Here is a 26925-nt window from a genome sequence, read left to right on the forward strand (position 1 = left end):
CAGCAATGAACAGCAATGAAACTTCGTTTGAAGCAGGTCATGTCCTTTAAGGGGATTAAGGGGATCATGATATCAATTAACGAAAACAGTTACGTATTGGTCCAGCTGGCGTCATCGTTTCTGAACAAGTTTCTCTTTTAGTACTGTTAAAGTGTGACAGATGGCGCGCGAGTCGTTTCGAGAAACTAGTGAGAAATCACCATTCGTTTTGTTTATATATTCCAGCCTCGGATCCAGAAATGTATTTGTTCAGTGGCGTCCGACCACAGTGTGACTCTGCTCAGTAAGTGTATTTAAAATTACTTTAACTCTGTAACCGTCGATAGATCGACTCTCTATTAATGCATATACTTATACTTCAAAAATCGTTTAGCAATTTCTGCAAAATATCTGAACAGGGTTGATAAAAAAACAAACGATTTTGTTTTGCCTGAAGTTCCAAAGAGAATATTAAAATTATATGATTGTTATACTATAGTTTACTATACAATTGAAAATATGACCACATTCCTAAAGCAGTATTCACGCTGAAATTCACGCTGACGAGTGGTCAATTCGACATTTTGGTCCTTCGAGCCGAATATGAACAGGCGACCGATGGATCACACAGAACAATAAACTCGTTTGCTCGTACAATAAATAAACCAAAGCACATAAAATGTAGTCTTAGTATGATAATATTTTGCTAGCCCGCAATAAAATACAAAGGGTTACCGCGTTCTGCGTATTCTTGGGGCCATTGATCCAGTACATCAATTGTATTACATCGCGTGCTATGTAAAAAAGTCTCGAAAAGTAGATTTTAGCACTATCGTATTAGCAACTCTTAAATAACCATGTAAATTAAGTTTTCGTCGTGATCTGGCGTACTTACGGTAAGTTCTTATTGACGCATTGACATAGGAAATCGTTCTGGAATCAAACAGGTCTAGCCGAGAGGAAGTGCGTGACCCTGGCCTCTAGGCACCTGTTCCCGGTCGTGACGATAAAGTGGCGACCGGCCGACGACTTCATGGTGGTCGGCTGCAGCGATGGAACCGTCTACGTCTGGCAGATGGAGACGGGACACCTGGACAGAGTGTTGCATGGTAAGGTTTTTATTTATATTTTTTACTAGTTGACCCGGCAGACTTCGTAGTGCCTCAATCGATAAATAAAAGACCTAAACTTTTGTATAAAATAAACTTAAAACAAACAAAAGAAATCCGACCGACGGGAGACACATCAAAGGTAAAACAAAATAATTATTTTTATTTAATTCCGAGCATTTTCATATTTATGTAACCTTTTAAACCTTCTCTGGACTTCCACGAATAATTCAGGACTAAAATTAACCAAATCGGTCCAGTGGTTCTCGAGTTTTAGCGACACTAACGAACAGCAATTCATTTTTATATATATAGATTACAGAAACTATTCACTTTGAGAACAGTGACCTTAGTGCGAGTTTTTTAACGTCCTCGATAGCGTAAAAGTTAACTCAGATTTGTATGGAGTTGGAACAGCGCCCCTAGCGGCAAACGTAGGACACTGCACAGGGTGTTGTTTTTTATTTCTCAATATTTGTAAATGTGTTCGTTATTATCTGTCATAAATGAATCTCTAATTCATTTAATTGAATTTTTTATTGCATATATAGGTAGACGAGCCTATCCTGTGTTTAATGGTTACCGGAGCCCATGGACATCTACAACGGCTGCCCGACCCTTCATACCGAAACCTGTTGCCTGTTCACAACGAAAATAGGCCGGGCGGTGGTACCTACCCATGCGGACTCACAAGAAGTCCTACCACCAGTAATAAACCGCTTACTAAGCGACCCATAGCGCGGTCACGAGATCAATAAATTACACCATCTTATAATTAAAAGTACTTGACGACTGAATCTCGCGTCTTTTATTGTCATTTTATTATTGAGAAAACTTTCTAATACGGAGATATGGTCAATGTCAATGTCAATAAAAAACGCGAGTTTAAACTGTACAAGCAGATTTAATGATGTCCACGACCCGCTGCAACAGGTATGATAGCCGAAGAGGTCTTAGCTGCTTGTGACGAGACCCTGTCTGATGACCTCGGGGGCTCGATGTCCAGCGGCTCCGGGGACCTGCAGGGCCTGGCCAATCCCGCCGTGCATTTCTTCAGGTACGCATTTCTAGTTTCTTTGCAGGTCTGGTCCGTGAAGTTGCATTGTTTTTTTTTCCTATCTAATCGAATGGTTTTGAGAGACCATTTCAGCGTAACCTTAACTAGTAGGTGAGCTCATGGGACTCAAACCTGACGACATTGCTAACACGAACCCTAGCAGTTCCGATTACTGACTGACTGCGTTCCATATTTGCAACGCTTTTATAGTCGATACGACATCCCTAGAATTGTCGAGAACATTCCTCCCAAGTCTACTGGTGGTAGGACCTCTTGTGAGTCCACCACCCTGCCTATTTCTGCCGTGAAGCAGTAATGCGTTTCGGTTTGAAGGGTGGGGCAGCCCTTGTAACTGTACTAGAGACTTTTGAACTTATTTCTCAAAGTGGGTGGCGCATTTACGTTGTGGATGTCTATGAGTTCCAGTAACCATTTAACACCAGGTGGGCTGTTGTGTGTTTCCGCTATCTGACAATAGATGGCGTTCTGACAACAGACATTCGATTCGGCTATTCGGCGATAGATGGCGTTACTCTTACCGGCGTAACGGTACTGTCTCGAAACGTTTCGAAGGATGCCGGTCATTGCAGCGGCGATTGTGTTCGAACAGGGGCCTCCGTCACCGGAACCTGACGGCCATGCGCGCGGCCACGCAGCGCGGGCTGGCGGCGCTGCAGCACGCGGGGCCGGCCGCCGCGGGCCCGCTCGCCGCCCCCGCGCGCCCGCGCCCCGCGCCCCTCACCGTGCAGCCCTTCCGCTCCAACCCGAAAGGTGACGACAGTAGGGATGATCGATATTAGAAAAGCATCGATTTAAAGTATCGATGTACGATAAACATCGATGTTTTTGGTAGGAAATAAAACTGTTTATTTTATTTATTACTAACGAGCCGCCCTCGCTTTGCTTCGGATACATTAAATTTTATTATTGAATAGCTGAGTCCCGCGATGTTACCCACGGTTATTGTCGTACCGCGGATAACGCCGCGGGACGAAGCTAGTCTAAAAAAGTAGTTTAAGTTACTCCTTATATCATCAGCTACCTATCAGTGAAAGTCTCGTCAAAATCGGTTCAGCCGTTCCAGAGATTAGCCGGAACAAACAGACAGACGAAAATTGTAAAAAAAATTATTTTGGTGTATGTACCGTATTCATAATATGCATGTAGTAAACAGAGGCTATTTCAATATTACAAACAGACACTCCAATTTTATTCATATGTATAGACACGTGTCTATTGATTAAATCTACGTTTTACGGATTACAAGCGGGCGTTTAATTATCGGACTTAACTCCGGTATCACACTTCACAGTTTACATTTTCTTAACTTCACACACATTTGTGTAGTACGGGTTACTTCGATTACGTTAGTCAGTGTCATATATTTTAAAATAGTTGTACTATCTAAGGACTCACTAGCTAGAAAGTACATCCACCATTAGATGACCCCTGATAATATATATATTTTTTTATTTTTATCGTTAATGCACTGTCGATTGCACCTATAATTGAGGTGACATCTGCCATAAACTCTTGTCAGTTTGTCTTGTTTTGTATCGATGATCACTTTGTTGGTGCAACTTAATAAATAAATAAATAAAAATAAAAGATATATGGTCGTTTCGATAATCGATATTTCATTCTCATAACATCGATGAGTCGATAAGACGATATGTGCAGTGGTGGATTTAGACTAGGGGCAGTCGGGGTAAGCGCCCAGGGCGGCAAATTTTTTAGGGCGCCAAAATTTTGAAAGTAAAATTTTTGTTTTTAGTCTCATCAAGATTGCTCAATGTCATTAATTAATTCCATTAATTAAAATTTTTCTTTTTAATTGATAATTCATGAAATTCATTTCATCCATTATTTGTGAATTATAAATTTGGCACTTTTAGTAAAAATTAATAATCAAAATGATTTAATCAATTTATTTCCTTGGATATATAAAATTATAATCGATTTTTTATTTTCTATAATTAAAGAAATTTAATTAGTTTTTTTTTTATGTAATATAATTAGAAAATTTTGTTAGAAAACAAAACAAATATTTATTTATGCTTTTGGAATATAAGACATGTGATAAAGTTTCCGCAATAAATTAGTTATTTTAATTCTGAAAAATAAAATATTATATATAAACTATAAGTTTAGGTAAAATTCCAGTATTGGGTCGGATTTTTTTCCGGTGCCCAGGAGCGGCATTAAGTTTAAATCCGGCCCTGAATATATGTAAGAGGGGAGTTAGCGAAGAAATGGTTTATGATAGAGGAATATGGAAGGAGAAATCATGTTGCGCCGACCTTAGGTGACTGGAAGAAGGGCAGGAGAATGAGATGATGATGATAATGAAATTCCTACAGATCCCGAAAGCCACATTCTGTTCTTCGATATCGAGGGTCTGATCGTGGAGTTGCTGAGCGAGGAGTACTCCGCGATGAGCCCGGCCAGTTTAGAGGTGAGAGGATCCGGAGAATAAATAATGGAATGTTTCTCGAACGAACTGTTTTACCGGTGGTAGGACCTCTTGTGAGTCCGCACGGGTTCCTATGCTAATCGTCTCAATGAAGGTGCTTATATGTATATGTAAAATGAGACATTTAATTGCCATCAGACTTGCAAAGCTTACTTGCCTTTATCGCAGTTTTGCCTATTTCTACCGCAAGCAGTCCGTTAAGATGGATGGGATAGCCGTTATACAGTACAGCTTAAAGGTTGTATATCTGGGGGCAAAAACTGGTTATTGGTGGTAGAACGTCTTGTGAGTCCGCGCGGGTAGGTACCACCTATTTCTGCCGTGAAGCAGTAATGCCTTTCGGTTTGAATGGCGAAACAGCCGTTGTAACTATACTGAGATTTTAGAAATATCTCAATGTGGGTGACGGCATTTACGTTGTAGATGTCTATGGGCTCCGGTAACCACTTAACATCAGGTGTGTCGTGAGCTCGTCCAGCCTATGCAATAAAAAAAGTACACAAGTGCCACTAACATTTGTACCGAAATTCAAATCAAATGATTGGATACCCGATGTTCGGACAAGGAAACTCATGTTTTTTTTTTTTTTGGATGACATGGATGACGGCATTCACGTTGTAGATGTATATGGGTACCGGTACCTACTTAGCACCAGGTGGGCCGTGAAAACAAAAAAAAAGAATACATTTTCCTCATCCTTCCGCAGGCCGCCGGCCTGATATCCAGCGAATACATGAAGGCAGCGGCCTTGACCCAGTCTGCGAGTCCTGACGCCACCAAACGCATTTCTGGTGAGTTAAGTCTATATCAGGCCGTATAAGTAAGATCTGTTTCGGATACGAATTGACTGGACTAGAAACCAGTAACGCGTTTCGGTTTGAAGGGTGGGGCAGCCGTTGTAACTATACTTGAGATCTTAGAACTTATATCTCAAGATGGGTGGCGCCTTTACGTTGTGGATGTCTATGGGCTCCAGTAACCACTTAACACCAGGTGGGCTGTGAGCTCGTCCACCCATCTAAGCAATAAAGAAAAACACAGCGAAAATACCACTATACAATTATCCAATTAATTTTGAGGGTTCTAACAGAATCAGGTCTTAGCTCTTCCGATTATCTGAAATGAAAAAAAAATGCATGTGTGCAATTCACACGTGTTAGAGTGAAACCTTCAAAAATTTTAATACAATTATCCTAAATGTCTAAGTATAGGTAAAATTTTGTCATTAGTAAATAATTGTAAATGATCTTTTATAGTATGAGATAGCGCCCTCTGTGAATTGATATTTTAACTTCACCTATAATCCTAAATTAGAATTCACTACAAGAGGTTTCGTACACACGTTAGTATTAAAAATATCTCATAGATGGCGCTGTATTAAACTGTCTCTATGGACTTATTTTTTCGTTTCATCGACTTTGAAATCGCAACGATTCTAAAGAAGTTTCTCTTCAAAAAGGTATTAGAAAAGCCAGATTAAGCTAAATATACACAGTGATTGACGAACAGTGTTATTTGAAAGAATAGTCATTCAAAACGTCTACCCTGAAATAAGCAACGTACGGGGTCAACGACCTCAGAGGAACGCGGGGGGCGTCATTAGAACTAGATATGTGTCGTTCGCGAACGAACGAGTCAAACGACCCGGGTCTCAAATTCCGCGCGAACGATAGGGTCACTTCAAAAAACATGAGTCGTTCACTAAATCGACTCGTTTAACACAAAACCTACGAATCAGAAGAAAATAACCATACGAGTACGACGGTCATTCGGGTCATTTCGGGTTGCCGCGTCTCGCCCCGCGCCCGTCTCGCTTAGTCGTTCGTTCGACTGAACGGGTCGTACGAACCGGATCATTTTGTCAACAGGTCAGTACTGATCTGAATCTCTAAAATTGAACGAACGACACATATCTAATTAGAACTACCTTCGCGTTACAATGCGGTCTTGCTAATGTTGTTTTTCCATTGCGTTGTTGATCTAGTACATGTGGCTTATGTGTAAACACATAAAGTTGAATATCGGACCTTCGTGTTGACTGTAGGAACGTCAGTTACGTTCTCAGAGTGTTCAATAACCAATGTTTACTTGTACACGCCGACTATGGATAGACTTCTTCGGTCGAGTGAAAGACAAGGCCGGCGATATGGAACGTATATTGAAAGAGAAGGACAAACACGGTCTGTATCCAGTGTTGCTATTTCAAAATATTTAGCTTCAGTTGTTTTTTTTTTTCTGTTTGTCTATAATAATTAAGTGTCAATTTTGTTTTTTTTTCTTAGCTGGAAAGTCCTTATTCGATAGTTTATTAAGCGATCATTATTATTTTGTTATCAAATTATTTCAGGCGTTTCTCTAGGATCTTTCTGTGTGTAGGCAATGTTTGATAGGCAGTGTTGCTATTTCAAAATATTTAGCTTCAGTTCTTTTCTGTTTTTTCTGTTTGTCTAGAATAATTAAGTGTCAATTTTGCTTTTTTTTTCGCTGTACAGTCCTTAATCTAGTGTTTATTAAGCGATCATTATTATTTTGTTATCAAATTATTTCAGGCGATTCTCTAGGATCTTTCTGTGTAGGCAATGTTTGATAGGCAGTGTTGCTATTTCAAAATATTTAGATTCAGTTCTTTTTCTTTCTGTTTGTCTATAATAATTAAGTGTCAATTTTGCTGTTCTTTTTTGCTGTAAAGTTCTTAATCTAGTGTTTATTAAGCGATCATTATTATTTTGTTATCAAATTATTTTAGGCGTTTCTCTAGGATATTTCTAGGTCTAGGCAATGTTTGATAGGCAGTCTTGCTATTTCAAAATATTCAGATTGTTTTTTTTTTTTTTTTTTTCTGTTTGTCTATAATAATAAGTGTCAATTTTGGTTTTTTTTTCGCTGTAACGTCCTTAATTTAGTGTTTATTAAGCGATCATTATTATTTTGTTATCAAATTATTTCAGGCAATTCTTTAGGAACTTTCTGGGTCTGGGCATTGTTTTTTTGTTTGAGAACTTGAACTTTTTTTTTAACTAAGACGCCAATACCTAGGAGCTCTTTAGGATTTTACTGTCCTTCTTTAATTTCCATTCAACATTGTGTCTGATTGCGAAAGAGTTTAATTTTACTAGTTACACTTAGCCATGCAATCAGAAGTATTTTAAGTAATTTGTTCGTTCCTTCTTCTCCAATCGAACACACCCTTACCTGTCTATATATTGGTATCAATTTAAGCTATATAGTATTTGTGTGTCTCTATAGTTTTGGAGCCACCTAGTTATAATTAGTGATTTCTCATCAAACTAATGCCGCCTTTACACTATCTATCGCTCACTTTGTAGCCATGCAGTCGGAAGTATCTTAAGTGCTGTATTCGTTCCTTTTTCTCCAATCCAACACACCGTTACCTGCCTACAATCAAACTGCCCAGTAGTCGTTATTCCGACTCTCCGGACTTTATACGTATTAATGAAGAGTCGATCTATCGATGGTTCGCACTCGAAGGGCTAACTTTCATGGCTTAAATCGAGAAATGCTTTTTTAATTTTTATTTGACCTTAGTTCGCAATTCAAGTCGGAATGTATTTAGGCTAAAAAGCCCTTCAACAAGTTCTTGTTTTCTTCTTTATATATAGTTTGTTTGAACCTTTATAATCATTGTTGCTGTTTTCGCGAAGGCTTCTACTGCACCATTGATGTGTGGTCAGTCGTCGTAACACTTGTCGAAGCGTGATTTTCTGTGGGTCTAACACATTCGTTTCCCGCGACAGGTATCTTGGCCAAGATGAAGGAGGGCGCGGAAACCGTGCAGACCAAGCTGCAAGCGAAAGCGGAACAGTTGAAAAACCACCTCGATAATAAAGGTAAGTGAATTATGTGGAATACCAGTTTTAGGATGTGCCGATAATTCTTTGGTTCGGGAATCGACGGAAGAAATTTGCGGTTTTTAGGTCTGTTTCTTGCGTCCACGATCCCCTCAATGCTGAGGATCGTGGCATCTCTGAATGTCTTTCTCTTGGACGGTCTTGTGGATAGTCTATTCCTGGCTGCGTCGTGGATTGAGGCGTAGAGTCTGGTAAGACCGGCACAATGTACTTTAGTTTCTGGTACAATTACTGTATATTGTGACGGAGTTTGGTATTTTCAGTGAATACTACTACATACTGTTACATATTGGTATACAAAATGGAGATGGTTTATTTGAGAAAAAAATCAAGATTGTGATGATGTAAAATAATAATAATTGGGATCAAATTACGCACGGTCATCTGACCCCGATTTAGGATTCCATGTATTACGGGTACCAGAGACTAACAAACATATTATCTATACTAATATTATAAAGCTGAAGAGTTTGTGTGTTTGAACGCGCTAATCTCAGGAACTATTGGTCCGATTTGAAAAATTATTTCAGTGGCTATATAACATCACGCTAAGACCAATACAAGCGGACACCAATAAAGAATGTTTCAAAATCGGGTTTTTTTCCCTTTTGAGAGCTTCCGCTGTGTGCGCTACAGAAACGGTTAAAATTTCGCTAAAATAATGTATGACAGAATTGTTCCCCTTTAAAAGATCTAAAAAAAAGTCCGCGACAGCATATGTCTATATGTTAAGGTTGGCTCACTATAACGTCTTTTATGCTAACCAAATTTGTTCTAAAATAAAGAATTTTTTGTGAACTATTCCACGCGGGCGAAGTCGCGGGAAAAAGCTAGTGTACTTGTATACGTTTTATATACATAGGTAAATAAATAAAGAATCGGAAATTGTTTATGGGTACAAAATTCAAATGAAACGACTAGATACTCAATGGACTCTTTGGATTAACCCGAGCAGCGACGTTCAAAGATCGAGTTTTGTTTTACCCACACTTCTTCGCTTTTGTAAATGTTGAATAGTGGATACGCCACTATTATTGCGCATTAAAATCTGAAGATATATCTAAATTTATATAGTGAAACAGTTTCTCTTAATTTCTTATCCCTAGTACGGGCAAGTCGGGCGTTGCTAGCGCTCTTTTTTTTCTCCTACCTATGCTGATATCCTTGAGAGGATCTTTCAGCTACTCTTTGACCTGTAGGTGAGCTAACAGGGCTCAAACCGGGTATGTTGCTAACACTTGCCCTAACAAGAGCAGTGCTTCGCAGAATCTACCGCCGGATAGGAAACACGACCCACTGAAAAGATCCGGCGAGAAACTCAGTGGGCTGTGTCTGTGGGTTAATTTACTCGTCGAGCCCTTCGTCGTAAGTGACGGCCACAAAAAAATAAAAAGTACCGTCATTTAATTTTTTAAATACTACACCATCTGATTAACCTTTTCTGAAACTTCATCTGATTAGCTTCTAGAAACAACCACTCGGTCTCTGACAGGAAATACAGATAAGTTATTTGAAACATTGTAAACAATTTATTTAATTGACAATGTGTTTTTATAAGTTCGTTTGCATACAAGTCGTCAAGGTGATCTACATTCATTCAATATTTTCGTTAAGCATTGCGCTGTACATAGGGGAGGGTATAACGTCGCGCGTGTTGGTGGATTTGATCACTCGGAAACTATTTTATTCTAAAGGTTTTTTTTATTGTGTGCGATCGTAAGGTGATTTATGGTTTGGTTGTTTAATAATAAAATAAATAAAACTTAATTACTTTAAAACCTTTCACACAGATTTATATGATTACAGGTAGATAAAAAAAGAATAATGAAAAAAAGGTAAAGGGGGTGACTCAGCTAATGCTGTTCACAGTGGATAGCTTTTATTGCTTAATCTAATTTGCGTAATTACTGGTGGTAGGACCTCGTGAGTCTGCACGGGTAGGTACCACCACCCTGCCTACTTCAGCCGTGAAGCAGTAATGCGTTTCGGTTTAAAAGGCGAGGCAGCCGTTGTAACTATACTGAGACCTTAGAACTCATATCTCAAGATGGGTGGAGCATTTACGTTGTAGATGTCTATGGGCTCCAGCAACCACTTAACACCAGGTGGGCTGTGAGCTCGTCCACCCATCTAAGCAATAAAAAAACCCACACACGCTAATAAGTGGCAACACAGCTAGTTGCAGTTGTATAAAAAACAAAAATTGGTCGTACGATCACGTATTGTGTACATCAAGAAATAAAAATCCTTCGCCCTGAATCTAGTTTTTATTGAAGCTAGCACACAAAAATATAGTCCACCCCACTTCGATAAAGCGGCACGACACGAGAACCCTCTCATCGTGGCCGCCGGTAACTACATTCCCGATCCTGCGGAAAGAATGGAAAGCAGTCGACGTCGCCCAAAACACGTCATCTCGGATCCTCCCGATCTACTAACGGTGCTTCTAGGTACTTCAAGCACCGGTCACCATTCTCGTCGAACCCGTCGCTTGCGACGAAGGGCTCTACGAGTAAATTAACTCTCAGACACAGCCCACTGAGTTTCTCGCCGGATCTTCTCAGTGGGTCGCGTTTCCGGTCCGGTGGTAGATTCTGCGAAGCACGGCTCTTGCTAGGGTTCGTGTTAGCATCGTCGTCAGGTTTGAGCCTCGTGAGCTCACCTACTAGTTACGGTTACGCTGGAATAGCCTTTCTAGGCTCCAGCTTACGTAGGAAAAAAAAAACAGTCCACAGACATGCTGCGCAGCTTTTCTACTCGTGTGTACACGCGATCCCAAAGCCTACGCCCTCGTCAAGGCGGACCAGATATCAAGCGAACTATGTTTAAATACAGTAATAAGTTCATATTGTAATTACCTCTTAAAGGTCGTTTCGGTATGGAATTTGTACTTTTTATTCGGTCTTCATGTTGTAGACTTCATTGTTTTTCTATAAGGCATACCCGCGCGGGTAGGTACCACCGCCCCGCCTATTTCTGCCGTGCAGCAGTAATGCGTTTCGGTTTGAAGGGTGAGACAGCCGTTGTTGCCTGAGATCTTAGAACTTATATCTCAAGGTGGGTGGCGCATTTACGTTGTAGATGTCCATGGGCTCCAGTAACCGCTTAACACCAGGTGGGCTGTGAGCTCGTCCGCCCATCTAAGCAATAAATTTTTTTTTTTTTTATTGTCTTTGTAGACAGACGAACATACGGCCCACTTAATGGTGAGTGGTTACAGTCACTCATGGACGTCAGTAATACTAGGGGCAGAGCCAAGCCGCTGTCTAGCTGGGGTTGGTCAGTGGAGCCCATAGATATCTTCTTTTTTCTTCACCGTATCCCACTAGGTGGGGTCGGTACCGCTAATTTTTCTCTTCCATTCTCGTCTATCAGCCGTCAGCTTAACACTCACTCCTCTCTCTCTTTCTAATATCGTCATTCACACACTCCATCTATGTCTTCTTCCGTCGGCCTCTTCCCCCTCTGCCTTGTACTACGATTCCCATACATCTCCTAGTCACATGCATCTTCTCTCTACGCATCCATGTCCATACCACGCTAACCGTCCGTTCTTTAATTTGTCAATCACCGGAGCTTCTGATATAATCATTCCTTATCTTGTCCATTCTCGTCACTCCACACATCCATCTCAACATTTGCATCTCTGCCGCATGCACTTCTCTTTCAGGCTTTACTTAAGTCGCCCAACATTCAGACATAGCCAGAGACAGAGCCCATAGACATCGAGCGTAAATGTTGTCGACCACCTTAAGACATGAATTCAGTTAAGTAAGCCTTTTTTCGGGCATAGGACTGAACCTCCACGGACTGCCCGCGTGAGCATCAAGGACTTGAAGGTATGCAGATGTTGGCGGCAGACCGCGGGCTCAAGGTGCTTTTAGTTATATTATGTGTACGGTTTGCACATACCTAACCAATACGTGGACACACCGTGCGTCGTCATTGTGGTGTCAGGTTATTTTAATATATTCTTAGAGCAGTACACTTCGCAACACACACTCGTTAAGACGTTACCATCTGTGCTTCAACAATATAATAAAGGTGCTCAAACAACATACTCTTTGGAACTCTACAAACTTCCCCTTGAACCCCAACATTATGTACTCTAGTGTTTTCACTGGTTTTCCTGAGTCGTAAACATAATTAAACGTCTCTCGTAAATGTCATGTTTTTTTTTATAATGAACTTGACGGTAGTTGCACAAATACTAAATTATCGATGAATAAAGAAGACCTTAGTTGTCCGTGACCACAACGTCGGTATTAATGAAATGGAGATAATAAACGCGAGATTAAACTATGAAATCGGGTTTTTTATTGTTATTTTACTAAAGGCTCTTATTTACTTCGAAGTCATCGTGGCCCAAATGATAAGACGCCCGGTGAATTCGTATTGAGCAAATCAACTGTGTCGATGTTCGAATCCCGCGAACGAGTACCGATTTTTTATTTTTTTATTTTCTGTTTGCCTGCCTATTGCCAGTACCCTCGAGAGGCTATTCTACCTAATTTATTTTAACTAAATATGTACTTAAGGTTCACGAATGATTTACACGATGAAATAATAACATAGTTTGATTACAATCCAACCGCCGAAATATTTTAATTAGTGTAATTATTCGCAATAGGACGTCTTGTGCGCTCGCAGGGTAGGTACCGTTGTCCTGGCTATTGCCGCCGTGCAGCAGTATTGCGTTACGGTTTGAAGTCTAGGGATGCCGTTGGACTATAAAAACGGACACTTAGGCTTAGGACTTTAGGTATCTTAAGTTGAGTGGCGGCATTCACCTAATGATGGCAATGTATTAAAAATAAAAAAAATTGTGGACGTGCAACTTGGTGCACGTGAAAGAAGTGAAACTTCTTTTGCGCTGTGTAGTATTGTGGTTGTTTTCATTTTTCATCCTTAAATCATATGTCTTTTGTAATAAGGAATGCTGTGCATAAGAGAAACGACCTAGCTCGCTTTGTCCTTTCCCTCTCTCCACGGTCGAGTGGTTCGCGAGACGATCTGTCTATTTTCTCACTCTCGCTCTTCCTAAATTGTATCTTTTCTCTCTAGCCGTAACGAATCTGTCGCGAGTTAAATTTTATTCTCACCGCGCCTATAGAAGTTTCACTTAAAAAAAAAACTAATAAACTAATGTGGTGGGTATGCGCACTTCATCTTGCTCTAATGACTCCCGTGCAGTTTTACTGATGACAGAACGTCTTGTGAGTACGCACGGGTAAGTGCCACCACACTGACTATTTCTGCCGTGAAAGAATAACATCGTGTATATATAATCACACTGGCGTTTCTAATTTGTGTTAATATTTGTAATAGGACGTCTTGTGGGTTTATGCGTGTAGGTACCACTGCCCTGGCTATTTCTGCCATGATGCAGTATTGCGTTTCGATTTGAAGGGTGGGGCAGCTGGTGTACTGTAAAAACTGGGACTTATAACTCATGTTTGAAGCGGGATGGTATTTTTTTACATTTTTTATGTCTATGGAGTCCGGTAACCGTTTGACATCAGGCGCGCTAAGAGCTCGTGTACCACCTATCGTAAGCAATGTAAAATACATTTTATATTGAGTTTCTCGCCGGATCTTCTCAGTGGAAGCACGGCTCTTGTTAGGGTTCGTGTTAGCAACGTCGTCAGGTTTGAGCCCCGTGAGCTCACCTACATTTTATATTGAGTTTCTCGCCGGATCTTCTCAGTGGAAGCACGGCTCTTGTTAGGGTTCGTGTTAGCAACGTCGTCAGGTTTGAGCCCCGTGAGCTCACCTACATTTTATATTGAGTTTCTCGCCGGATCTTCTCAGTGGAAGCACGGCTCTTGTTAGGGTTCGTGTTAGCAACGTCGTCAGGTTTGAGCCCCGTGAGCTCACCTACATTTTATATTGAGTTTCTCGCCGGATCTTCTCAGTGGAAGCACGGCTCTTGTTAGGGTTCGTGTTAGCAACGTCGTCAGGTTTGAGCCCCGTGAGCTCACCTACATTTTATATTGAGTTTCTCGCCGGATCTTCTCAGTGGAAGCACGGCTCTTGTTAGGGTTCGTGTTAGCAACGTCGTCAGGTTTGAGCCCCGTGAGCTCACCTACTAGTTAAGGTTACGCTGAAATATCCTCTCAAAGCTATCAGCTTAGGTAAAAAAAAACCTCCGGTAAAAGCTCTTCGTTTTGTTGGGTTCTCGTACGGCAGTCCTGTAGTACTCCCATTAATGACAGCTGTTGCACTGACAACGAACACAATGTACAATTTTTCCTACAAATGTAATTTAAAGAATCCATTTAAAACACATCTTTCCATGTTAATAATTTTAACTCGTTTAAGAGCTAGCTACGTAAGTCACCGTGGCCTAAAGGATAAGGCGTCCGGTGTATTCGTCTTGAAAGATGCACCGGTGTTCGAATCTCAGGCGGGTACCAATTTTTCTAATGAAATTACTCAACAAATGTTCACGATTGACTTCGACGGTGAAACATCGTGTAATAAAAATCAAACCCGCAAAATTATAATTTGCGTAATTACTGGTGGTAGGACCTCTTCTGAGTCCGCGCGGGTAGGTACCACCACCCTGCCTATTTCTGCCGTGAAGCAGTAATGCGTTTCGGTTTTGAAGGGTGGGGCAGCCGTTGTAACTATACTTGAGACCTTAGAACTTATATCTCAAGGTGGGTGGCGCATTTACGTTATAGTTGTCTATGGGCTCCAGTAACCACTTAACACCAGGTGGGCTGTGAGCTCGTCCACCCATCTAAGCAATAATAAAATATATATTTTTTATATTTATATTTAATATTATATTTATATAAATGTCAACGTCTATTTATTTTGGTGAAATTTTTAGGAAACCTTCAGATTGGCCTAGCATGTCAGTCATCCTTTGGTATCAATGGCATAAAACTCAAATCAGAGATTGGCCACCAAAGCGAGCCAGATTAGACTTGAAGCTCATATTATAATTAATAAAAAATTAATAAAAAAATTTTGGATCAAGGAATGAGCCAATTGGAAAGTATGCTTTATTTAATATCAGATATTCGGAACTCATTTGGTGGTTTTAGCAACGACGTTATGTGTTCTAAACACTACCCTCTGAGGTTCTCGCTGGATATTCTCAATGGGTTGCGATTTAGATCCGGTGGTGGTAGATTCAGTGAAGGCGGTAGCTCTGGCTAGGGCTAGTGTTAGCAAATTCTCTCAGGTTAAACCCGTGAGCTCACCCACCGCGTAGCTGTAATAGCCCCCTAGGGTACCAGCGAATAGATTGGGGAAAAAGGTCATCATAATGGTCATCTTCGTACAGTTGAAAGGAAGGTCAGAAGAAAGGTGAAAGGACAAGTTAAATGAATAGACGAATTGTATAGAAATGTGTTTATTTACACATGTATATTGTATGTGTATATTTGGCAGTGATGGCATGACTTTTATTAACAAAGAGAGTTACTTTATTTATTTAAAAAAAAACTTGATTATCGTTGAGCAATAAATCCGAGAAGAGTTTTTGAAGAAATGGCAACACTAAGCGCCAACCGGGGATCCGGGAAATACCGACCGCTGACCGATGTTACCAGACCCGACCGACGCCCGGCACGACGTTGTCAATTACTAAAGCATTAATAGTTGACAAGGCCGATCGTGCAACGTTATTCAATAATATCTGCTATTGAAAAAAAGCATGCTATTTTTGCGTAGCTGATATTAGAAAATAACGGCTCGCGGTCGTGATCGGTTTACCAAGCGTGGACGCCGAGGCCGTAGGGGGCGACGCCATAAGCGCCATAAGCGGTGTAGGGCGCGGCGATTCCGTAAGGTGCGGCGATGCCATAGGGGGCAGTGACCAAGGGAGAGGCGAGGTGGGCAGCCCGCACGGCGGCGGCGGCACCGCTGATAGCGGCGGAGTGGGATTGGGCGGCGGCGACAGCGTTCTGGGTAGCGGCGACGCCGTTCCAGTAGGCGGTTTCGTGAATCTCGCGGGAGGCTTCGGCGGCCTGGCGGACGGCTTCAGTGTTATGTTGGACGACAGCTTCAGCGGCGCGGGCGTGTCCCTCGTTGATGGCGCGGGCGGTGTCCTGGGCTGCGACGGTGGCGTCAATGGCGGCGGCCTGTGCGTCACCGGGGTTCACGCCGTACGCGAGATGGGAGAGGATGGCTCCAGCCGAAGCATAGCCGATGATGGCAACAAAAGCGATCTGTTGAAAATTTCATTATAATTAGTACTCAATCTATACTAATATTATAAAGAGGAAAGATTTGTTTGTTTGTTTGTTTCGAATAGGCTCCGAAACTACTGGACCGATTTGAAAAATTCTTTTTCCATTAGAAGCCGACATTGTCCCTGATGAACATAGGCTACTTTTTTTATTTTTTTTTTTATTTTTTTTTTTTGTTTCATCTGTGTTTTAATGTTTCCGAAGCGAAGCGAGGGCGGGTCGCTAGTCTATATATATAAAAATGAATTGCTGTTCGTTAGTCTCGCTAAAACTCGAGAACAGCTGGACCGATTTGACTAATTTTCGTCTTGAATTATTTGAGGAAGTCCAGAGAAGGTTTAGAAGGTAGATAAATATGAAAATGCTCGGAATTAAATAAAAATAACAATTTTGTTTTTCTTTTGATGTGTGCCCCGTCGGACGGATTCCTTTTGTTTGTATTAAGTTTATTTTATACAAACGTTTAGGTCTTTTATTAATTGATTGAGGCACTACGAAGTCTGCCGGGTCGGCTAGTTACTTAATATATTTGTCTCTCGATTATATTGCGATTGGTATTCAGTGATTTAAAGCATGTATTAATAAGACAATTGCAGACCTTGAATGCAATTAAAACCGTTAAATTAATGTAAATTAATACGATAAACATGTAACGAATTAACGCTTAGATTTTCAATGAGCGTTCATGAACATTTAAAAACTCTCATACACAGCTATAGTCGCTATAATGGCTCTTTCACAATACAAGCAGTGCGATTATGGAATTCTCTCCCTCAACCTATTCGTGCTAGTTCCTCTCTAGAAGTTTTTAAGAGTCAAATGAAGAAACAGTTCCTGTCACTTTAATCGTATTTAAGTTATTGTTTTATGTATTTTTATTTATATATGTATTTTTCATTTAATATTAGATATTTATGCTTAGTTTAAAAATGATGCTTTAATAGCTCTTATATTGTACACTATTCCCCTCTTATACATCGTATTTCTCTCTGCTAATGGTTTGCTGGAAGAAAACTCATGAATGAGTTAAGCTCGCCTTTGTACATAGTATTTAGACATTCTTTAAATCTGTTTTTATTGTATTTTCTTTTTGTGTACAATAAGTATAAATAAATAAATAAATTAACGTATTTCCTCTGGCGATTCGTAATCAACATGATAATAGATATTGTGCTACAAAAAAAAAACGGCAGCTATATGCTACGTCACGCCGTAATTACCGTTGTTAAATTGACTTAGATTCAAATTTAATTTGACACTTCATTTTAATAGCTGAAATTGTAATTACGCGGCAATATAGCTTGTTAAATACCAATTATGGATTTTTATAATGGTGCGGTTAAAAGAAAAAGCGTCGGAACATGCAATCATTATTTTTTTATTATTACGTTTTGTTAAATAGCTTTAACGTAACGTTTAACAAAAAATAATAATTAAGCCTTGCTGTTATCGCTGCTACTTTTAATAACGTTAAAATTCGCGGGTTCGAATCCCGCCAAGGGAAGATATTTGTACGATAAATATAAATGTCTTTTCCAGGGTTATGTATGTATATTAAATATATGTATGTGTATAATAAAAATCTTACATTTATTTCCGTTATCTGGTACCTGTAACACAAGTTCTTTACGAACTTATCACGGGACCAGTTAACGTGGCGTGATCGTTAGTAATTCTTTATTTATTTATTTATTAATATCGTATAGAAGCCAAGTGCCACTAAATCATAATTTCGATGCCTCCAATGAGCACTACTCTAGCTCAAAATTTTGAAAGTTTCGTTTTTCACGCAAATCGCTTCACTATTTTAAAAGTATCACAAATCATTATTGATGGGGTTCGAAGCAAGAGTAAATCAGCTAGTTACACAAAAAAAAAACCATAAATATATCTGCAATAATAAAGATTTTATCAACTTTTTTCGTTTAAACGCTCCTCCTGTAAATCTACGAATTTGGAGTTAGCGTAGTGTTCATTGGAGGCATCGATTTAAGATGATTTCGCATTTAGGCAGAGGCAGAGTAGCCAAGTGCCATTTTCCTTGATTTGTCAAGCGACATTTTTATTCTACGCTAATAGTAATAGTAATATTAAGTGCCAATAGCAAGGTGAAATTTTATGTAATGCATAGAATGAAATAACGGAACGTTACTGATTATGACCGAATTTCGATCATAATGCCAGCATTAATCTAAAACAGATATGAAAATCACTACATAGTATAAAACAAAATCGCTTTCTCTGTCCCTATATCGCTATGTATGCTTAAATCTTTAAAACTACGCAAAGGATTTTGATGCGGTTTTTTTTTAATAGATAGAGCGATTGAAGAGGAAGGTTTATATGTATAATAACATCCATTAAATAGTGGAGAAATCAATAATAAATTACAGTTTCCGATGCGAAGTGAGGGCGGGTCGCTAGTTTATATTAAAAAAAAAAAAAAAACTATTATTTTGGCGCGAACAAGACTAGGTAATCACTTTTAATCTCACGTCAGCTTTTCGGAATTTCTACAAATTCCATTGCAACAATACAATCAAGCATGACAATTGATTAGACTAAAAAAATAATCACACATCGCACAAAAGAATATTTCTCATCTAAAATTTTGCAAACGCTAAGCTTATTCGAAATCCCATTGCTACATCTAAGTCTGGCTTAGCACGTTTGAAGCCGAGATAAGGCTCGTGTTATGTCTGCATTCAGCCCGAGTTTTGTTTTAGGCCGAAAATAGTATACGGCATTGACCGTAATATCGTTATAGGGCGGTACGTGTGACGAGCTGTACGTGTTGTAATGGTACAATTGCGATTTGTAATTATAATTAGTTGGTTAAACTTGAAAAGAATATTCCAAGGTTTTTGACTGCCATTGAAGTTAGACGAGCAAACTGTTTCTTTGAGCCGTTGTCGAGAAGCATTGACGATGCCCAAGGCAACTTTATTGAAGTTTTTTTATTGCTTAGATGGGTGGACGAGCTCACAGCCCACCTGGTGTTAAGTGGTTGCTGGAGCCCATGGACATCTACAACGTAAATGCGCCACCCACCTTGAGATATAAGTTCTAAGATCTCAGTATAGTTACAACGGCTGTCCCACCCTTCAAACCGAAACGCATTACTGCTTCACGGCAGAATTAGGCAGGGCGGTGGTACCTACCCGCGCGGACTCACAAGAGGTCCTACCACCAGTAAAAGCAGTGAAGCTTAATTTATTTTTGTTCACTTATAGGATGGAAAGTGACTTTGCTCGAATTGAAATTATTACTAGTCTACCACGCTAATAGCCTAACGTGAACATATAACGGTTTTGTTATGATTGACTGAGCATAAAAAAGTCGATATTATGAGCGAGAATTTTGGGAACACGCAATGGAACTGAAGGGTAGCTGACATAAGCGATTTATATTCAGCATTGTAGCAGCATTACGGGAATGAAAAAAGTACCTGATGTAAGATATGTCTTAGAACATGATTTTTGAATGATTCTGTAGCGTCTAGGTCTATTTTTGGTGCACGATTCTGATTCACTTTACAATTTACCAAAAAAAATAATTTAAAACACTTAAACGAATAAAAATCAACGGAATTTTCTAGAATAAAATTGTGGATTTAATGTTGGTTATATTGTAATAATTCCGAGTTACTGTTTGAATCCATGTAATGAGTTACTCGCTCAGGGCATTTCAATATTGAAATAATTGTTACGTTATAATACCGCTTGTAAAAATTAATATTTAAAAAAAATCTCATATATAAAAAAACATCTAATATTCAAAAAAAAAGACATGCCCGCTGAGTTTGTTGCCAGTCCTCGGGACGGAGGCTACTTTTTGTGAACTGGCAGTAGTTCATTTTGACGTTCAGCAAGTATGTACTTTCACTTATGTTGAATAATTTTTTTTTATTTGATTTTGTTTAAGTAATGAAAGCTTTTTGTGCATTTTATAACAAGTCATTTACAAAACCTTCATATCCGCGTAAAGTTTTTCAAATTTATAAATAGCTTATTGCACGGCAACGTTATTAAAAATAGCATGCTATATTTAAATAACTCGCAACGACCTTGACCGCGAACAGAAATATTTGCATTCATTGTAACATCGAGGTATGCACGTACGTAATACGTCCGAATTCGATTGACCTATTGTTCGTCGATTTAAATTGAAATAGCGTTTAACGTGCACAAAATAAAGATGCTAATCGTTTGTCAAACGAAATACAGTTTCGAATGCTATTGAGTAATTGTTGATAAATTGTTAAAAATTTGGGATTGAGTACTCTATCGACTTTGGAAATAAGGTCGATTTGTAAATGTTTTCATTGTGAAGCTATGTTCTAGTATCTTTGGTAATCATTTTGAATGCATTTTTTCGTGTGATTGAACTCTTTAAGCTTGTAGGAAATAATAAAAATATGTTTAATTTTTTTTTATTAATTCCGGAGATTAAATATTTTTAAATTGCCAAGAACGATTTATTGTTATTTAAACGGGACACAGTTATTTTTTTCAATGCTATAAATCCTGACAAATAGAAGGAATGGCAGAAATATTGAAACTTATTATTATTGAAACATTATCATTAAAATCGGAAGCGGAGGAAAAAAAGCAGATATGTTGTGCGTTAATGGCATTAGAAAACATTCCTTAAATTACTTTAAAGTTTCAACTTTCTCATAAATTTAACTTTTAAATGTTATTAATAAAAGCATTAATAACAAAAACAAATGACAACGGAATGCATAAATAAAACATCAAAGTTTGACAAGCATCGTCGAGTTTGACGTTAAACACGTCAAACAGAGAAATGGCGCGAAATATTTTTTCAAACGCCTTCCGTTGTCATCTGTCAATTGTTTTTTTTTTTTAAAGCAATGATTTTTACCGTACCAGGAATCTCATCGTGCACTTCTTGCTTAGACTGCTCGATAGCTACTGAATGCTTTTCAATGTTACAGTCGGTTCTTATATACGTGTGCCGGTTGGGTGTATCGAGAGTACGGGGTGCGATGGGCTTGTAGCGCGAATATTCTGTTCGGATATAGTGCTGTAAATTGTTTAGATACGGCCTTTTTTTTAAATTGGGGTATACATTTGAAAGTTTGCCTTCAGCTTAGCGGTAAATGTCTCTAGTTGAAGTGAAATGTGAAATCGTGTCATAGTTAAATTTTTAACCGACTTTAAAAAAGGAGGAGGTTCTCAATTCGACTATGTTTTTTTTATGTTTCTTACCTCATAACTTTTGACTGGGTGAATCGATTTTGATCATTCTTTTTTTATTAGAAAGCTGACGCTTCCCGTGTGGTCCCATTTCAATTTAGTCCAGTTCTGATAATGGTATCCATGAGAAAACCACATAAGTCTTAAATTTGCATTAAGTACGTGCACGACAAATAGATGAATAGTTACTCAATAACTCAATATCACGCCAACCCATTTCGATGTTTTTTTTTTAGCTTATATTAATTTGTTTTGGAATTTCTTTTTTTTCTATTTGAAGTCGGTTTTTGTTAAAACATATCTTATTAATTGATTATTTAAAATACCGAACTAGGTTTGCATCCTCAGTAAATTGCGCGTACATTTTGCAGACTTTATCAGGGGGTGAAAAAGGCTATTGGTTTATGTGATTTTTTTGCAACTTTACAGGAGAGCCGTTTGAAGTTTAATATTCTGGAAAAATATCATAACAAAAATACTCGACAACGAACTGTTGATTTTTTTATTTTTTTATTGCTTAGATGAGTGGAAGAGCTCACAGACCACCTGGTGTTAAGTGGTTACTGGAACCCATAGACATCTACAACGTAAATGCGCCACCCACCTTGAAATACCAAATAAAACGCACCTTTAATCACAAAGATATTCGTCCGGATTAACTTATACTTTTTCGCACCCATAGCTATTTTTTTACCAAATAAAAATTTAATACTAGAAAATAAAATAAAAATTCGATATTCATTATGAAAGCAATAAATTTAATTGACCTAGTGGTAGGACCTCTTGTGAGTCCGCGCGGGTAGGTACCACGACCCTGCTTATTTCTGCCGTGAAGCAGTAATGCGTTTCGGTTTGAAGGGTGGGGCAGCCGTTGTAACTATACTTGAGACCTTAGAACTTATATCTCAAGGTGGGTGGCGCATTTACGTTGTAGATGTCTATGGGCTCCAGTAACCACTTAACACCAGGTGGGCTGTGAGCTCGACCACCCATCTGAGAAAAAAAATATATTAATTTCGTCGTCACCTCTGTATGTTTCTAAGTTCTGTTAGCAAACCTTTAGTTAACACAAAGCCGATCGGCCGGGCGGAGCAGGAAACGTAACACCGTCTTGTATGTGTGTATAATGAAGAGAAAAAAAACTGTCGCAAAGCACACGTCATGTTGACATTTAAGGAGCAGTCTGAATCTTGAGTTAAAGCATCTCACATACAATACGTTAAGATTCAAAACCTACCTTGATTTGTTTATTGGCTGTTGCTGGGAAATTTGGGTAGATTTTTTTTTCATTGTCTTGTAGGCAGACGAGCATATGACACACCTGATGGTGAGCTGTTACCGTCGCCCATGGACTTTAGCAATGCCAGGGGCAGAACCGAACCGCCGCCTACCGTTAACTTATTAGCCAAAAAAATGCATATTTAACTGACATCGACTATATGTGTTATGTTCTCGTATTATTCATTCGTATAGAGCGCGTGATAAGTCGAACAATGGTAACAAAAACCCGTCAGTTAATTAAAATTACTTTATCACGAACATTGACGTAAATAATCACAGTATCTCATCTTATGTATTGTGATTTTGAAGTCGTCGTGGCCTAAAGGATAAGACGTCCGGTGCATTCATATCTAACGATGCACCGGTGTTCGAATCCCGCAGGCGAGTACCAATTTTTCTAATGAATTACGTACTCAACAAATGTTCCACGGTAAACCCGCAAAATTATAGTTTGCGTATTTACTGGTGGTAGGACGTATTGTGAGTCTCAGTGACCTTAGCACTCATGTCTCAAAGTGGCTCGCGGCATTTACGTTGTAGATGTCTACGCACTCCAGTAACCACTTAACACCAGGTGGGCTGTAAGCTCATCCACCCATTTAAGATATAAAAAAAAAATGGGCTACGACATTCCGATAATGCTGTCCATGGGCTCCAAAGAAAAAAATACAAATCTAATCACGACCCTCCTTTGGTTATGTTGTAGTAGAACACAGCAACGTCCTCAGATTACGCAATGATTATTTCTTTCTCGTTCGTACTGTTACATCCCTAGCCCGTATAGGTAAATGCTTATAAAACTCATCATAAGCCCTCCGCTTATTTCCGCCGTGAAGCAGTAATGCGTTTCGGTTCGAAGGGTGGGGTAGCCGTCGTAACTATACTGAGACCTTAGAACTTATATCTCGAGGTGGGTGGCGCATTTACGTTGTAGATGTCTATGGGCTCCAGTAACCACTTAACATCAGGTGGGCTGTGAGCTCGTCCACCCATATAAGCAATAAAAAAAAAAAAAAACAAAAAAGCCTATCCGTTAAGTACATGTATTTTCTACATGGATACCAAGTTTCAAGTCAATCGGATGCACAGTTCAGTAGTTATAACGGAACATCCGTAAAAATCACTGTAGATTTATATATTAGTATAGATTTATAATGAATGATCTGGAAATAATGAGGAAAATCGGTATATGACCCGCTTCGATGAATGTCTGATCCGAACTGAGTCTAATATGTTCTTATGAGACCATTGTAAGATTTTTTTTAATTTTTTTTTTATTGCTTAGATGGATGGACGAGCTCACAGCCCACCTGATGTTAAGTGGTTACTGGAGCCCATAGACATCCACAACGTAAATGCGCCACCCACCTTGAGATACAAGTTCTAAGGTCTCAAGTATAGTAACGACGGCTGCCCCACCCTTCAAACCGAAACGCATTACTGCTTCACGGCAGAAATAGGCAGGGTGGTGGTACCCACCCGCGCGGACTCACAAGAGGTCCTACCACCAGTAATTACGCAAATTATAATTTTGCGGGTTTCATTTTTATTACACGATGTTATTCCTTCACCGTGGAAGTCAATCGTGAACATTTGTTGAGTACGTATTTCATTTGAAAAATTGGTACCCGCCTGCGGGATTCGAACACCGGTGCATCGCTCAACACGAATGCACCGGACGTCTTATCCGTTAGGCCACGACGACTACATTTATATGAGTGTTGGACTCCCTACACCAGTTGCGGGGGCGTTAATGATGAGAATCTTTGTGGGGGTGAGAAATAATAATGTTAATTTTAAATGTCCAGCGAAGCGGACGGGTACAGCTAGCTACCATATATTGTAGTGTTATATAAATTCTTTTTTGTTTAAAAAGAGTTCGGCCTTCTCGTTTCTAACAGTACGTATGTAATTAACAAAAAAAACGTTATTTTTAATCGTTACTGAAAGGAAGCAATTAGTACAAAAAAACAAAATATTTTCGCATACAAATCTAATTAGATTTTTTATTATTCTGAATCGCAAAACGAAAGGCCACTCCAAGAATGTTTCAAAAAGCATAGAAATCTATATATTAATACGTGAAGCAAAAACTTTGTATCCCTTTTTACGAAAATTGCGCGGACGGAGGAGTATGAAATTTTGCACACTTATAGAGAACATAGAGAAGAAGTGCACAATGCTAATATTTTTTTCAAATAATGCATAAAAGATATATTAAATCAATAAAGAAAACATTACACACACTACATACATATTTGACGCACACACGCATGCATACTATTTATTGTCAAACTTTTGTTCTTGACGTCTGTTGTCAAATTGAGAATAGATTAAATATTGTTTGTCTTTGTTAATATTTTTTATAGTGGCGAAATTTGTAATTATAGAAGTATAAAATACAATCATAATAGTGTAAAAACTTACAATTCCAATTAATTATAGTCGAATTTCGACTACTGCGGGACCTCTAGTACTGTTAAATGTATTAATGTTAATTGCTACATATTTTGTAACTGTTGTTGCCAACGCCTTTATTTGTAAACGTTTTTTTTTTTGCTTACGAATTGTTTTAAGCCTTCTCGGCTATCTTATAAACAATATTATTTAACGGGCTGTTACCACGTAGGTACTTAGAGAATGACCAATATGGAATACTACTATGAATGACTAGAGAATGAGATAGGTATATTTTTTAAGAAATTGTGTTTTTTAGAAATTATATAATATTTAAATACGAATTACATATTGATATTATATTATATTATTTGTTATTTTCTTTCAATAAAAAAAAAGTTTAAGTTGATTATCGATAAAGTTGATTATTGAAAACACGAATAAAGCAACATTTTCTGAAAATAAATCGTAGCTAGATCGATTTATCGCCCCCGAAATCCCCTGTATACTAAATTTTATGAAAATCGTTGGAGCCGTTTTCGAAATTCAAATTATACATATATTTATATACAAGAATTGCATTTTTAAAGATATAAGATTTCAGAATAAGCGGAAACTAATTAAATGCAAACAATGATGGTAAGGACCCGTTCAAAAACAGTATTTTGATGGTTTTGTTTTTCCCACACGGCCCCGTGAATTTGTGACCGGATTTTCTCAGTAGATCGCGATTCTGATTCGCTGGTAGATAGATTCTGCGAAGCGTTGCTCTTTTGCTAGGGCTAGTGTTAGCAGATTCTCTGTGCTTATTTATTTTATTATTAATTATCCCTTAAGCTATCAGGGACTAGGTAGGGAAAAAACTATATCTACATTGCACATAGATAAGTTCAATGCTTTTATTTAGCCTGATATGTATGTTTGTTTGTACCTAAGTCTTTGTACTTCATTTTCACGGATTCCAAAACGACTGTATGACTTGTAAATTCGCTCACGCATTTAGGACCAATGACGATATAATAATTTTATAACTTCGCTCTAATACCCTAACCAGTATAAAGAGGATAAAAATATAATCATTTATTGTTACTCCGGTTTGCTGTTCAAGAGTGTTTATTAAGATTTTAAACGCGCTTTTTTTATTGCCTAGATGGATCGACGAGCACACAGCCCACCTGGTGTTAAGTGGTTACTGGAGCCCATAGGTATCTACAACGTAAATGCGCCACCCACCTTGAGATATAAGTTCTAAGGTCTCAAGTATAGTTACAGACTTAGCTTGGACAGACGTTAGTAAACCCTTTCCTACCCCGATGGAAGATCAACTCAACTCA

At 38.8% G+C, this 26925-nt stretch overlaps 2 protein-coding genes across 5 annotated transcripts in view; one reads left to right on the plus strand and one right to left on the minus strand.

Annotated features, from left to right (window-relative positions):
• Positions 1 to 26925, plus strand: part of Rbcn-3B (WD repeat-containing protein Rbcn-3B) — a 128949-nt gene that overhangs the window by 23091 nt on the left and 78933 nt on the right. For 3 of the 4 annotated variants that reach the window (XR_016324377.1, XR_016324379.1, XM_089733821.1), the window contains 8 exons: positions 226 to 283; positions 927 to 1088; positions 2022 to 2145; positions 2756 to 2916; positions 4506 to 4600; positions 5325 to 5409; positions 6730 to 6798; positions 8374 to 8466. Coding sequence is in view for 1 of the 4 variants with exons in the window: in XM_089733821.1 (XP_089589947.1) it covers positions 226 to 283; positions 927 to 1088; positions 2022 to 2145; positions 2756 to 2916; positions 4506 to 4600; positions 5325 to 5409; positions 6730 to 6798; positions 8374 to 8466 (847 nt within the window). In the remaining 3 variants the exon portion in view is untranslated. The remainder of the gene's footprint in view (positions 1 to 225; positions 284 to 926; positions 1089 to 2021; positions 2146 to 2755; positions 2917 to 4505; positions 4601 to 5324; positions 5410 to 6729; positions 6799 to 8373; positions 8467 to 26925) is intronic. The other variant, XR_016324380.1, reaches the window with a different exon arrangement.
• CPH4 (cuticular protein hypothetical 4) lies at positions 15938 to 21741 on the minus strand. Its single transcript, XM_028177986.2, has 2 exons — positions 21584 to 21741; positions 15938 to 16670 (listed from the first exon to the last, which is right to left on the minus strand). The coding sequence occupies exons 1-2, from the start codon at positions 21593 to 21595 to the stop codon at positions 16212 to 16214; spliced, it is 471 nt and encodes a 156-aa protein (XP_028033787.2). The 5' UTR covers positions 21596 to 21741; the 3' UTR covers positions 15938 to 16211.

Source organism: Bombyx mandarina, chromosome 02 (genome assembly GCF_030267445.1).
Source record: "Bombyx mandarina strain Sakado chromosome 02, ASM3026744v2".
Lineage (NCBI taxonomy): Eukaryota > Metazoa > Arthropoda > Insecta > Lepidoptera > Bombycidae > Bombyx > Bombyx mandarina.